Source organism: Carcharhinus amblyrhynchos, chromosome 16 (assembly GCF_965287045.1).
Source record: "Carcharhinus amblyrhynchos chromosome 16, sCarAmb.v2.hapA, whole genome shotgun sequence".
Classification (NCBI taxonomy): Eukaryota; Metazoa; Chordata; class Chondrichthyes; order Carcharhiniformes; family Carcharhinidae; genus Carcharhinus; species Carcharhinus amblyrhynchos.
Window position 1 is genome coordinate 82,815 of NC_137339.1, and position 15,447 is coordinate 98,261.

Genomic DNA, 15,447 nt, shown 5'->3' on the forward strand with positions numbered 1-15,447 from the left:
GTGAACCTTCTCTGCACTCCCTCCAAGGCCAATATATCCTTCTGCAAATGCGGCGACCAAAACTGCACACAGTACTCCAGTTGCAGCCTCACCAGTACCCTGTACAGTTGCAGCAAGACCTCCCTGCTTTTATATTCTATCCCCCTCGCTATAAAGGCCAACATTCCATTCGCCTTCTTGATCACCTGCTGCACCTGCAGGCTGGGTTTTTTGCGATTTGTGCACAAGGACCCCCAGGTCCCTCTGCACCGTAGCATGCTGCAGCTTTTCGCCTTTTAAATAATAATCCCTCCTACTATTATTTCTGCCAAAGTGGATAACCTCACACTTGCTAACATTATACTCCATCTGCCAGGTCCTCGCCCACTCGCTCAGCCTATCCAGATCCCTCTGCAGACTTTCCACACCCTCCACGCAATTTGCTTTTCCACTCATCTTTGTGTCATCAGCAAATTTTGTTACCCTACACACAACCCCCTCCTCCAGATCATCTATGTAAATGGTAAACAGTTGAGACCCCAGCACTGATCCCTGCAGCACTCCACTAGTCACCAACCGCCAACCAGAATAGCACCCATTGATACCAACTCTCTGCTTCCTATTAGACAACCAATCCTCTATCCATGCTAACACCTTACCCCAACTCCGTGCACCCTAACCTTCTGTAGCAACCTTTTGTGAGGCATCTTATCAAACGCCTTTTGGAAATCTGAACACAACACATCCACTGGTACCCCTCTGTCTACCGCACCAGTCACATCCTCATAGAAATCCAATAAATTCGTTAAACACGGCTTCCCCTTACGAAGCCATGCTGCATCTGCTCTATCAAACCTTTCTTTTCTAGGTGCCTTGCTATTTCTTCTTTGATGACGGATTCTAGCATTTTTCCAACTATCCTAACAAAGTGATTTCTCCCTTCTTATTTTTCAGTTCTACACATATAGGCGGGAATTTTACCAGTACTCTTGCCCCAATTCCGGGGGCGGGAGAGACTCGGAGAACAGCATTCTCTGTTGGCCTCGGGCAGGATCATATGAACCCCTAGGCAGATATGCCAGCAAAATTCCACCCATAGGTTCAGTGGGCGAACCCTCAGATATATCCCCTCTCGGTACTGCCATGACGTTCTCCCTACTCAAAAATGCAACTCCCCCCCTCTCTTCCTCCTGTTTTTCTTTCCTATAGCATCTATATCCTGGAACATTGAGCTGCTTGTCCTGCCCCTCTCTTAGCCATGTTTCAGTAATAACTATAATATCCCAGTCCCATGTACCCATCCATGCCCTGAGTTCATCTGCCTTGCCCATCAGGCCTCTCGCATTGAAACAAATGCAGTTCAATCTGGACTTCCTTTGCTCTCTGTCTTGCTTTCTCAGACCATCTGCCCAGTCATGTTTTATATACTCTCCCTGTGTTTTCTCTTCACTTTCCTGGACTCAGTCACTGAGTTCTCCACAATCTCTGTACTCTGTACTGTGGCCCTTTTTGATTTTTGACTTTGGTTTCTCTGTCTTTGTCAAAGGGTCATCTGGACTTGAAATGTCAGCTGTTTTCTCTCCTTACAGATGCTGCCAGGCCTGATGAGATTTTCCAGCATTTTCTCTTTTGGGTTTCAGATTCCAGCATTTGCAGTAATTTGCTTTTATCCACTTTACTTCACTCTGACTTTCTGCATTTGCTCCCATTCTCCTGTTACAATAGTTTAAACACTCCCCAACAGCAGTAGCAAATATTCCCCCAAGAACATTGGTTCCAATCCTGCCCAGGTACAGACTGTCTAATTTGTACTGGTCCCACCTCCCCTAGAACTGGTTCCAATGTCCCAGAATTTGAATCCTCCCTCTTGCACCATCCCTCAAGCCACGTATTTGTCTTAGCTATCCTGAAAACACATGGCACAGGTAGCAAGCCTGAAATTGCTACCTTGGAGGTCCTACTTTTCAACTTAACTCTGATCTCGCTAAATTCAGCTTGTAGGACTCATCCCATTTTTTACATATATCATTGGTGCCTATACGCACCACAACAGCTGGCTGTTCACCCTCTGCCTCCAGAATGTCCTGTAGCTGTTCCAAGGCATCTTTGACCCTTGCACCAGGAATGCAACATACCACCCTAGTCTCGCTTGCATCTGCAGAAACGCCTATCTATTCCCCTTACAGTTGAGTCCCTGATCACTATAGCTCTATCACTCTTTTTCCTACCTTCCTGTGCAGCAGAGCCAGCCATAGTACCATGAACCTGGCTGCTGCCACCTTCCCCTGGTGAGCCATCACCCCCAACAGTATCCAAAATGGTATATCTGTTTTGGAGGGAGATGACCACAGGGGATTCCTGCACAGCTTTCCTACTCTTCCTCTGTCTGGTGGTTGCTCATTCCCTATCTCCCTCAGTAATTTTTATCTGTACTGTGACCAACTCACTGAATGACTTCCTCAGCATCGTGGATTTTCCAAAGCAAATCAATCTGCAGCTCCAGAGCCATCAAACAGTCTAACAGGAGCTGCAGTTGAATGTGAAGAAGCCAGGGACACTGGAAGGGTCCCTGAATTCCCACATCACACAAGAGGAGCATGACATGGGTCTGATTTGATCTGATTTATTGTCACATGTATCAGTACACAGTGATAAGGATTGTTTCTTGCGTGTTGTACAGACAAAGCATACCGTCCATAGAGAATGAAATGAGAGAGTGCAGAACGTAGAGTTACAGTTATAGCTAGGGTATAGAGAAAGATCAATTTAATGTGAGGTAGATCCATTCAAAAGTCTGACAGCAGCAGGGAAGAAGCTGTTCTTGAGTCGGTTGGTACGTGACCTCAGACTTTTGTATCTTTCTCCCAATAGAAGAAGGTAGAAGAGAGAATGTCCGGGGTGCGTGGGGTCCTTGATTATGCTGGCTGCTTTGCTGAGGCAGCGGGAAGTGTAGACAGAGTCTATGGATGGGAGACTACTTTGCATGATACATTGGGCAACATTCACGACGTTTTGTAGTTCCTTGCGGTCTTGGTCAGAGAAGGAGCCCATACCAAGCTGTGATATAACCAGAAAGAATGCTTTCTATGCTGCATCTGTAAAAGTTGGTGAGAGTCGTAGCTGAGATGCCAAATTTCCTTCTGAGTGGGGATCTCCTGCCATGACTTAATCTTTAAGTTAATTTAAAACAACAACTACTACGTCTAGAGAAGAAAAGGGAAAAAGAAAGGAAAAACTACTTACTAGTCACCAGCCAATCACTAACCTGTTTGCGATGTCACAGATCGATTTCTCTCTCCATCTCACGTGCCCTCGAGTCTCCCTCGCAGGTCCGCCTCCTCCCTCCCCCTGAAGATGAGCATCTTTTTCCTCTCAGCACCGAATTCCCACTCAGCTCCAAATTCCCGACACCCTTTGGCTGAAGTCTCATTCTGGCTGACTAGTCCTGGTCATGTTTCATGGTCATTGTTACTGAGACTAGATTTCTAAATCCCAGATTTATTTATTGAATTTAAATTCATTAGCTGCTATGATGGAATTTGTACCTTTATCCCAAGAGTATTAGCTTGGATCTCTAAGAACAAACAACAAAAACAGCCCGGGAAACAGACCCTTTGGCCCAATGAGCCCACGCTGCCATTTTAACATTACCAGTTCCCCCTCCACCCATGACCCATCTCCAGATTGTTATTCCTGTGACCTTACCATTGTGCCATTGTCTACCTACTATTCCTCTCCTATTGTGAAGGAGCTAGGCAGGTTAGACACTGAGATTATTCCCTCCTGACAGCAGCATCTCAATCTTAGTATCAGGAACCAGTCATTTAGGAATGACGTGAGGCCAACCTTCTCACTCAGAGTGAATCTTTGGAATTGTTTATCCAGACTCTTGTGGATGCTCCATCATTCAAAATATTCCAGACCGAGATCAATCGAGATCTTTCAGGGAATCGAGGGATATGGAGAGGAAACAAGAGAGTGGCGTTGAGACAGACGATTGGCTATGAGAGCGGGCTTGAGGGGCCAAATGGGCCACCCGCATTCCTAATTCCTATATAATACAACCCGCAAAGCAGTTTGTAGTCTACACATATTGATTGAAAAGGGCAATTAAAGTGCAGTTTGGTCAGCCTGAATGATCAGAAAACACTTGTGCTACTAATGGGAGACCAGATTTTCAGCCTGGGTTTGGATCAGAGCTCAGTGGTCACAAAAAAACACATTACTCTCCGCATCAAAAGCCCAACTTTGTCCTGTAAATTTAGGGAACCTGCACATTATCTGTCCGGGAATTTTATTGCATCATTTTGCACATATTTGTTATATTTTTGAGAGCAATACAGTTTTGAAATATAAACTAAATCTTCATAATCTTAAAAGCCTTCCAGCACGATATGTCTTATCAAACAACACCCAATAATGGCACCCCGAGTGCAGATTACAGTCGATAGCAATGAGAAAAGCTATTACAATTTGCAATAAAAATTGAATAAAATTGACAAAATTACATAATTCAATATCATATCATTAATAATAATTAATAATATCGTTAATAATAATCATTGATAACTAAAATACATTTAAAAACCTGAATACAGGTCAAAATTTACCACATTCTATTGAAATAAAGTTGGAAAATGAATAAATGATTACTGAATCAAGGAGACCTGCACAGCTCGTTTCTGAGTTGGAGCACTCAGCTTCCACTTGGCATTGTGTCAGATAAGGTCACAGAGCAGAGAATGGAGTTCGGGGGGTGGGGAAGGGGTAGATGGGGCAGGAGGGGGAGGTAGGGGTGAGGGAGATGGGGGAGGAGTGGGTAGTGGGGTATGTGAGGGGCGTGAGGAGGGTGAGGGGAGAGGGGGAGATGGGGGAGGAGGAGGCATAGGGGGAGATGGGGCAGAGGGAAAGATGGGGGAGGAGGGGGAGTGAGGTTTTGCTGGGTCTTGTTTTCCTAACTACTTCCACAGATGGGCGGGATGGGAGCACTCCAATGGTAGAGGCTGGGAGAGAGATCGTAGCCAGACCTGCAACATGATGCAAACACATCATGTGATATCACAGGGAAGTGATTGGTCAATGAGTATCTCTTCTTTCTTTTCTGACTTGCTTTGAGACTGACAGCCCGGTGGGAGAATTAGAGAGTGAAAACAAAATCAGCAGTAAAAAGCAGAACCAAAAAGGTAATAATCTCTGGATTACTACCTGAGCCATGAGCTCATTGGCACAAGGTCAATAAGATTAATGAGGTAAATACGTCAAAAGTTGATGGGGGAGAAATGGGTTTGAATTCGTGGAACGTTGACACCAGTACCAGGATGCTGTTCATCTGAATCATGCTGGGACCAGAATCCTGGCGAATCGTGTAACCACGGTTGTAGATATGGCTTTAAACTAAATAGGTTGGGGTGGGGATCAATGACGTGGAAATTTACGAAAAAGTATAAGGAGAAGGTAGCAGTAGTACAGGTTAGTGTTCACAAAATCCCTACAATGCAGAAGAGACCATTCAATGGCCATTCAGTCCATCACGTCTGCAGAGGCCTCTGAAAGAATAATTTATCCAGGCCCTCTCCCCCACCCTATCCCCATAATCCCACACATTTCCCATGGTTACTCTATCTAACCTACACACCTTGAGTTAGTAAGGGACAATTTAGCATGGCCAATCCACTAACCTATTATAGAAAGGATATTATTAAACTGGAAAGAGTGCAGAAAAGATTTACTAGGATGCTGTAGGGACTTGATGGATTGAGTTATAAGGAGAGGCTAAATAGACTGGGACTTTTTCCTCTGGAGCGTAGGAGGCTGAAGGGTGATCTTATAGATGTCTATAAAATAATGAGGGGCATAGGCAAAATAGATAGTTAATATCTTTTCCTAAAGGTAGGGGAGTCAAAAACTAGAGGGCATAGGTTTAAGATGAGAGGGGAGAGATACAAGAGTGTTCAGAGGGACAATTTTTTCACACAGAGGGTGGTGAGTGTCTGGAACAAACTGCCAGAGGTAGTAGTAGAGGCGGGTACAATTTTATCTTTTAAAAAGCATTTAGATAGTTACATGGGGACAGTGGGTACAGAGGGATATGGGCCAAACGCAGGCAATTGGGATTAGTTTAGGGGTTCAGAGAAAAAAGGGCGGCATGGACAAGTTGGGCCAAAGGGCCTGTTTCCATGCTGTAAACCTCTATGACTCTATGACCTGCACATCCTTTGGAGTGTGGGAGGAAACCAGAGCACTTGGAGGAAACCCATACAGACACAGGGAGGATGTGCAAACTCCACATGGACAGTCACATTGAGCTATCTCCAGTTAATCATTTCAGGAGTACAATTAAGTTTCCAGTAACTTGCCAACGGATAAATGAACAGTTTCCAAACTTAGTCTAATCCCATTTTGCAGTTTTTATTTGCTGCAGGTTCAAATTTGAACAATACAGAAATCTCAGAAGTTGCTCTAATCTCCTTATCTCTCTCAATTATCCATCACTGAATAAACAGTCTTTCCTTTAATTCTACTCCATCCTTCACTCACAAAGATTAACTAACACAAAGTTAATGCTATGAAGTGAGATAGTACAAAACTTAAAGTCGAGGTTTGCTGTCCTTTCCTGTTTTACTGTAATTGCTTCTCTGGTTTCCATGGTCACTGACTCTTGGTCCTGAGGAATTTTGCTCTTGACTCAGACCCTGACCCAGAAACACTTGCTGCTGGCACCAGATGACAGTTGTGCTGAGTTATTTCCCTGGTACAGTCATTATGAAGGCCAGGTATGGATTTATGACAGGTTTTGGTCTTACCGCACTTCTTTAGGACTTCCTCTGGAGTCCCACATTGCTACCCACTCCCAAGTGCCTGGAGTAGACTGAAAGGAAGTGTGGTGTACATCTGAACTGATGATATTTTGGGGCTATAAATTCACTATTAAAAGATTTTGGAATTCCAGCAAGGGCATCATATACATCAAAACTTGTTCTGGGACTCACGCTCACCCTGGGATACGTGGAGGATTATAGAAAAGGTACAAGGTTTCTCCTATCCCAGCACAATGTGCCTCTTGTAACCATTGGACAGGCCAAAATATTTGTTGCAATGAATGTGGCTACAGGCTCCTTCCCAACATTGGCAACAACCAATTGGTGGCAACACTATAAAAATATATTAAAATAAGCAGTTAGGGAACATATTGGCTTGCTAAAACCTACCTCACCCTTTAGGCATCTGTTACCTCTGATATAATATTCAGAAAGATAACTGCAATAAACGTTGCCTCCTGGTGAATTGTGGAGCTTTCCCATGGTCTAGTACATGCAGTCCTGAGAATTTACATGTCTGAAATGTCCTGTGGTGGTGATGTTGGCATGTTGTTGGCATGTTGGAATGTTAGACATGTTGGCATGTTGTTGGTGTTTTGCAGTTGTTGTCGTGTCAGGGATGTCACTGTGTTGTTGATGTGACTGTGCTGGGGTGATCCTGGTGCAAGAATTTAGCCGTTGATGATCTTCTCACTAATAAACTGTGGCATTGTGTAAAGGATGAGAAAGATGAAGAGAGCCAGGATGGCAATGACCAGCAGGCCAATGATATACCACTTGTAATTCTTCCAGATAAAGTAGACAAAGGATTTCAAAGGATTCATGAACCAGTTGAAGGATGTGTTGGGCCGGCTGGAGATTGAGAGAAAAGCACAAATTAGTCAGATTGCTGATATCAAGAATATTAAGGAAGCAGGAATATCATAATTGTTACATTAAGTATCAATTGTCAGAGGATATTTACAAAATATGCAGACTGGAGTATCAGTCAAACTATGAACACACTTTCTCATTCACCTTCTCCTATGACCCTCTGCTCCTATGTCTTACGGTCTTATGAAAATCAGGGGTTATGGGGAAAAGACAGGAGAATGGGGATGAGAAAAAAATCAGCCATGATTGAATGATGGAACAGACCCTATGGGCTGAGTGGCCTAACTCTGCTCCTATGTCTTATGGTCTTACGACAACAGCTCCGATTACAATCACTCTTTCTGGAACATTCTCCCTCCAATGTTACTCTTTCTCTAGGAGCCAAAGGTTTGTTGTCATAGTGGTAACAGCCTGACTCAGAGTATCAGGCTGAGGGTGGGCCCCGCAGATTGGAAAACAGCAAATATGATGCCACTGTTTAAAAAATGAGATAGACAAAAGGCAGGTAACAATCGACTGGTTAGCTTAACTTCTGTATTGGAAAAATGTTTGAATCTGTCATCAAGGAAGAAATAACGAGATATCTGGATGTAAATTGTCCCATTGGTAAGATGCAGCATGGGTTCATGAAGGACAGGTCATGTTTGACTAATTTGGTGGAATTCTTTGAGAACATTACATGTGCAGTGGACAGTGGGAACCTGTGGATGTGGTGCATCTGGATTTCCAGGAGGCATTTGACAAGGTGCCGCAGCAAAGCCTGCTACATAAGATAAAGGTGCACATTACGGATAATGTATTAGGATGGATAGAGGATTGGTTAACTAACAGAAAGCAAAGAGTGGGGGTAAATGGATGTTTTTCTGGTTGGCAGTGACTAGTGCTGTGCCTCAGGGATCAGTCTTGGGACCGCAATTGTTTACGATTTACATAGATGATTTGGAGTTAGGGATCAGGTGTAGTGTGTCAAAATTTGCAGATGACATTATGATGGGTGGAAAAGCAAAGTGTGCAGAGGACACTGAAAGTCTGCAAAGGGATATAGATAGTCTAAGTGAGTGGGTGATGGTCTGGCAGATGGAGTACAATGTTGGTAAATGTGAGGTCATCCATTTTGGTAGGAATAACAGCAAAATGGACATTTATTTAAATGGTAAAAAAATTGCAGCATGCTGCTGTGCAGAGGGATCGGGCTGTCCTTGTGAGGAATCTCAAGGACTTAGTTTGCAGGTGCAGCAAGTAATTAAGAAGGCAAATGGAATTTTGTCCTTCTTTGCAAGAGGAATGCAGTTTAAAAACAGCGAGATTATGTTGCAGCTATATAAGGTGCTTGTGAGGCCACACCTGGAGTACTGTGTACTGTTTTAAGAACATAAGAACATAAGAAATAGGAGCAGGAGTAGGCCATCTAGCCCTTCGAGCCTGCCCCGCCATTCAATAAGATCATGGCTGATCTGTTGTGGCTCAGTTCCACTTTCCCGCCCTCTCCCCATAACCCTTAATCCCCTCTCTTATCAAGAACCCATCAACCCGCTTCTTAAAAATATTTAGCGAGGCAGCCTCCACCACTTCAACGGGCAGAGAATTCCAGAGATTCACCACCCTTTGAGTGAAGAAGTTCCTCCTCAACTCCGTTCTAAACCGCCTCCCCTTTATCTTGAGGCTGTGCCCCCTAGTCCTACTGTCTTTTTTGAGCGGGAAGAGTCTCTCCACCTCTATCCTATCCATCCCATTCATCATCTTATACGTCTCAATGAGATCTCCCCTCATTCTTCTAAACTCTAACGAGTACAAGCCTAGTTTATTCAGCCTCTCCTCATAGCTCAACCCCCTCAACTCCGGTATCAGCCTAGTAAACCTCCTCTGCACTCCCTCCAGGGCCAAAATATCCTTGCGCAGGTGCGGCGCCCAAAACTGCACACAGTACTCCAGCTGCGGCCTCACCAATGCCCTATACAGCTGCAGCAAGACCTCCCTACTTTTATATTCAATCCCCCTCGCTATGAAGGCCAGCATTTTGGTCTCCTTACTTGAGAAAGGATATACTGGCACTGGAGGGAGTGCAGAGGAGATTCACTAGGTTGTTCTGGAGCTGAGAGGGTTGGCTTATGAGGAGACATTGAGTAGGCTGGGGCTATACTCATTGGAATTCAGAAGAATGAGGAGAGATCTTATCTATTCCCTTCACAATCTTACATATTTCTATAAGATAGAAGCGGGGAAGTTGTTTCCACTGGCGGGTGAAACTAGAACTAGGGGGCATAGCCTCAAAATAAGGGGAAGCAGATTTGGGACTGAGTTGAGGAGGAACTTCTTCACACAAAGGGTTGTGAATCTGTGGAATTCCCTGCCCAGTGAAGCAGTTGAGGCTACCTCATTGAATGCTTTTAAGGCAAGAATAGATACATTTCTGAACAGTAAAGGAATTAAGGGTTATGCTGACTGGGCGGGTAAGTGGAACTGAGTCCACAAAACAATCCGCCATGATCTTACTGAATGGCAGAGCAGGCTTGAGGGGCCTGATGGCCTACTCATGCTCCTAGTTCTTACCACACATTCCTCAACTTTCCTCACCCATTTCCCTATGGAAAAATAGGGGTAAATTCCTCACTGCAGACCTTTCAATGCAGCAATATGTGTGACAGCTGTTTTAGATCTGGGAAAAAACAATCAGAATATTAGGTGGAATTTTGTGGAGGGAATGAGGATCTTGGCTGCCTGCTGGAGACTCCTGCATTGTTTCTTTTTGGGAAGACCTGTTGCACTCGGGTACTTCCAGGCCGACAATGGGCCTTCCCGTGAAAGAGGATTTACGGGGTGCAAGTCTCGCCCTTTGAGAACTGTCAGCCAATCAGAAGCTTGCAGTTCTTCTGTACTCAACAGTGGATCAAAGAGGCAGCCAGGCATGGGTAAATAATGGCAGGACGAATTGTGGCCAGGTTGGTACAGGAAGAATATAAATAAGGTTGAAAGAGTGCAGAGAAGGTTCACAAGAACGTTGCCAGGACTTGAGAAGCTGAGTTACAGAGAGAGATTAAATAGGTTAGGACTTTATTCCCTGGAGCGTAGAAGAATGAGGGGAGATTTGATAGAGGTGTATAAGATTTTGATGGGTATAGATAGAGTGAATGCAAGCAGGCTTTTTCCACTGAGGCTAGGGGAGAAAAAAACCAGAGGGCATGGGTTAAGGGTGAAAGGAGAAAAGTTTAAAGGGAATATCGGGGGGGCTTCTTCATGCAGAGAGTGGTGGGAGTGTGGAATGAGCTGCCGGATAAAGTGGTAAATGCGGGGTCACTTTTAACATTTAAGAAAAACTTGGACAGGTTCATGGATGAGAGGGGTGTGGAGGGATATGGTCCAAGTGCAGGTCAGTGGTACGAGGCAAAAAATGATTTGGCACAGACAAGAAGGGCCAAAAGGCCTGTTTCTGAGCTGTAATTTTTTTATGGTTCTATGGGTTCACACACAAGGAGTTGGGGGGAAGTGGGTCAGCAGGGTCACAGGCTCTCATCAGAATACCAACCCCCCCCTCCACCGACGACCCCACCGCCCCAGACTCCACCACGGACTTAATCCAAGTAAAGCTGCGATGGTGGCAGGTACCCATCCCCTTCCGTGCCATCCATTGAAATGATCCTGTTACCAAGCTAACCACTGGGGAGATTACAAGATTCTTCATTGATTTCATGGAGAGAGATTTGTAGCTGTGGATTAAGACATGTCAATAAAGCAAGTGAGCTGAGATGACAAGTATCAAAAAGGAATGGTTTATTTCAGAAATGCTGGAATATTAAGAGAGGAGGTTACATTACAGTAAACAGAGTTCAGTTAGACCCCATGTGGATGGCTGCATTCAATTCTGGCCACTGTCCCTGGAGAAGGAGAGATTGGCCATGGAGTGGGTGTAATATTGACTCAGGAAATGGTTAAACAATAATGTAGAAACCTGTCTTTGTATTCTCCCCAATGTAGAAGATTGAGGATGATATAATCAAGGTAATTAAAATGATAATGGGAATTAAAAGAAGCCAATAGCATAAGATTTGATCTAGGCCCTTTAGGAGTGAAAGCATTTTGTTCTAAAAATGTTCTGGGAAGCCTGGGCTAATATGCTGGGGACCCAGGTTCAAATCCCGCCACAGCAGATGGTGGAACTTGAATGCAATAAAAAGAATCTGGAATTAAGAGTCTAATGATAACAATGAAACCATTGTCAATCGTCGGAAAAACCCATTTGGTTCACTAATGTTCTTTAGGGAAGGGAATCTGCCATCCTTACCTGGTCTGGCCTACATGTGACCATGACGTGGAGATGCCGGCATTGGACTGGAGTAAACACAGTTAAAAGTCTTACAACACCAGGTTAAGGTCCAACAGATTTATTTGATATCGTGAGCTTTCATACCCTGTTTGTGAACAGAACTCTCACTCACCTGATGAAGGGGCAGTGCTCTGAAAGCTAGTGGCTTGTGCTACCAAATAAACCTGTTGGACTTTAACCAAGTATTGTGAGACTTCCTACTACATGTGACGCCAGATCCACAGGATGTGGTTGACTCTCAACTGCTCTCTGGACAAGGGAAACTAAGGATGGGCAATAAATGCTGGCCAGTGACGCCCATGTCTCACAAATTAATATAAAAAAATAACTTTTTTTCACAAATGGAGGAGGGGAACTGAGATGACTGATTCCTCTTGAGCGAGAGTATTGAGGGCTTCAGTGTACAGGTGACAACTGGAGTCACGGTATTAACTGACTGAACAGTGGAACAAATGCCTCATCCCCACCTACTTCAGCCAATCACATGCTCTTTATGCCTGGTATTTTTATCTTCTCTTTCCTGTTGGTTGATGATAGGATCATTTTGACATTTAGTTACACCCTATTTTCCATTTAAGCACTTTACAAATCACTGTATTCTGTGGGTCTGCATGTGTACATATATATATTTATACGTCTATGTGCGTCTGTCCAACTTTATTGTACACATCTGTTTGCATATAGATATGTGTATTTACATGTACACCAATGCATCTGTCTCTCGCTATCATTCCCCCTTTCCCCTTTCTGTTTTCTCTCCTTTTTAACTATTGCCATGCCCATCTATCGAATCAGAAAGCATTTATGCTGCAGCAAGCGCCGTTCAGCCCATCATCTCTGCACCGGCCAATCACGCTTTCCAGTTCCTGGTTCACACTTTGTAGGTTCCAGCGTTTCAGATGCAGATCCAGGCACATTTTGAATAAGTTAACGCTCTGCCCCAACCACCAATTTAGGAAACGAATTCCAGACATCCATTCTAACCCTAACCCTAATCTTCTGGGGGAAAAAGATTTTCCTCATGTCCCCTCCACCCATTGTCTTCAATCTATTCCCCTGGTACCTTACTCCCAGTTAGAAGGAAACAGATCTTTCCTGTCTACCTTTCTAGGCTCCTCAGAATTGTATACATCTCAATCAGGTCACCCTTTAGCTCCTCTGTTCTAAGGAAAACAACCTCAGCCTATCCAGTCTTTCCCCATAGCTGCAATTTTCTAGTCCTGCAGATCTCCTCTGCACTCTCTCCAGAGCAATCATGTCCTCCTGCAAACTCTTACTTCCTTGAACCTATCTCCATTAAACTGCTATTCACATAACTTCCCCTCCTGATCCCCATGTTAGCTGACATTGTTCATGTTTCTATCTCAATATACCACCCCCCCAACTACAAATCTGCCATCATCACCATTCCTTTAAATATTAACCCTTGACCCCAGCATCCTGGCCTATTACCATCCAACCTTCGATCTCTCTTCTCTTTCCAAAGTGCTGTCACACTTAAATACGTCCCCATCTTTCCCAGGACTCCATTCCTCATCTAAACGCTGCGCCTCAGTGACAGTGTTAATTTTTCATGTACACTGACAATGCCCAGCTCGACCTCAGCACCACCTCTCTCGACTCCCCCACTATCTGTAAAACATCAGACTGTTTATCCAACATCTACTCCTAAGAACATAAGAACGTAAGAAATAGGAGCAGGAGTAGGCCATCCAGCCCCTCGAGCCTGCCCCGCCATTCAATAAGATCATGGCTGATCTGTCGTGGCTCAGTTCCACTTTCCCGCCCTCTCCCCATAACCCTTAATCCCCTCGCTTATCAAAAACCCATCAACCCGCGTCTTAAATATATTTAGCGAGGCAGCCTCCACCACTTCAACGGGCAGAGAATTCCAGAGATTCACCACCCTTTGAGTGAAGAAGTTCCTCCTCAACTCCGTTCTAAACTGCCCCCCACTTATCTTGAGGCTGTGCCCCCTAGTCCTACTGTCCTTTCTGAGCGGGAAGAGTCTCTCCACCTCTATCCTATCCATCCCATTCATCATCTTATACATCTCAATGAGATCTCCCCTCGTCCTTCTAAACTCTAACGAGTACAAGCCTAGTTTATTCAGCAACTCCTGAATAAGCGGAAATTTATTTCAATTAAACAATAAGAAAATGGAGCCGTTGACTTCAGTTTCCACAGAAACTTCATTCCCTTGCCACTGACTTCACCCTTTCCTTGGCAACTGTCAGAGGATGAGCCAGACTATTAGCAATCTCATAGATAGTGAGGAAGGGTGTCTTAGTCTACAGGGAAACTTGGACAAGTTGCAGAGCTGGGCCGAGAGGTGGAGGATGGAGTTTAACGCGGAAAAGTGTGAGGTAATTCACTTTGGCAGGAATAACGGATGTGTAGAGTATAGAGCTAACGGTAGGACTCTGAATAGTGTGGATGAACAGAGGGATCTAGGTGTATGTGTACATAGATCCCTGAAAGTTGGGAATCAAGTAGATAAGGTAGTTAGGAAGGCATATGGTGTCTTGGCGTTTATTGGTAGGGGGATTGAATTTAGGAGCCGCAGTGTCATGTTGCAACTGTACAAAACTCTGGTGCGTCCGCACTTGGAGTATTGTGTGCAGTTCTGGTCCCCACATTATAGGAAGGATGTGGAGGCTTTGGAGAGGGTGCAGAGGAGGTTTACCAGGATGTTGCCTGGTATGGAGGGGAGGTCCTATGAGGAGAGACTGAGGGATTTGAGGTTGTTTTCGTTAGAAAGAAGGCGGCTACGAGGGGACCTTATTGAAACATATAAGATGATTAGAGATTTAGATAGGGTGGACAGTGATAGCCTTTTTCCTCGGATGGAGAAAGCTAGCACGAGGGGGCATAGCTTTAAATTAAGGGGTGGTAGTTATAGGACGGATGTCAGGGGTAGGTTCTTTACCCAGAGGGTGGTGAGGGATTGGAATGCCCTGCCTGCTGCAGTTGTAAATGCGCCTAGTTTGGGGGCGTTTAAGAGATCCGTGGATAGGTTTATGGATGGTAAGGGTTTGGTTTAGGTTAGAGGGTCATTGTTTTGTAACTGGTCGGCGCAACATCGTGGGCCGAAGGGCCTGTTCTGCGCTGTAATGTTCTATGTTCTATGTTCAACGTAACATTTTGCCCTGAGATTAGCTTCAGATCACATACTGCAACATGATCATCACTTATCTCCACCACTGTAATCTTTCCCAACTCCGCACCAACTTCAATCAGCTCATCAATTGCGCCATATCCTTATTACCTCTGGACTTAGCTATTCCAGCATGCCTAGCCAGCTTCCCAAGTACCACACTCTACACTTTACATCTCCAAAACCTTTGCTACCCATATCCTTACACATTAGTAGTCCTATCCCACTATCTCCCATGTACTTACCAACCAGATTGCCTCCCAGTTAAGCAAAGTCTTAATGGTCAAATTCTCACCCAT

At 44.5% G+C, this 15,447-nt stretch overlaps 1 protein-coding gene across 1 annotated transcript in view; it reads right to left on the reverse strand.

Moving 5' to 3' along the window:
- Positions 1 to 4,256: 4,256 nt before the first annotated feature.
- The window catches only part of fer1l4 (fer-1 like family member 4), a 261,986-nt gene continuing 250,795 nt past the window's right edge, over positions 4,257 to 15,447 (reverse strand). The window contains exon 45 of the mRNA XM_080204539.1: positions 4,257 to 7,649. Coding sequence (XP_080060665.1) covers positions 7,469 to 7,649 — 181 coding nt within the window. The 3' untranslated portion in view covers positions 4,257 to 7,468. The remainder of the gene's footprint in view (positions 7,650 to 15,447) is intronic.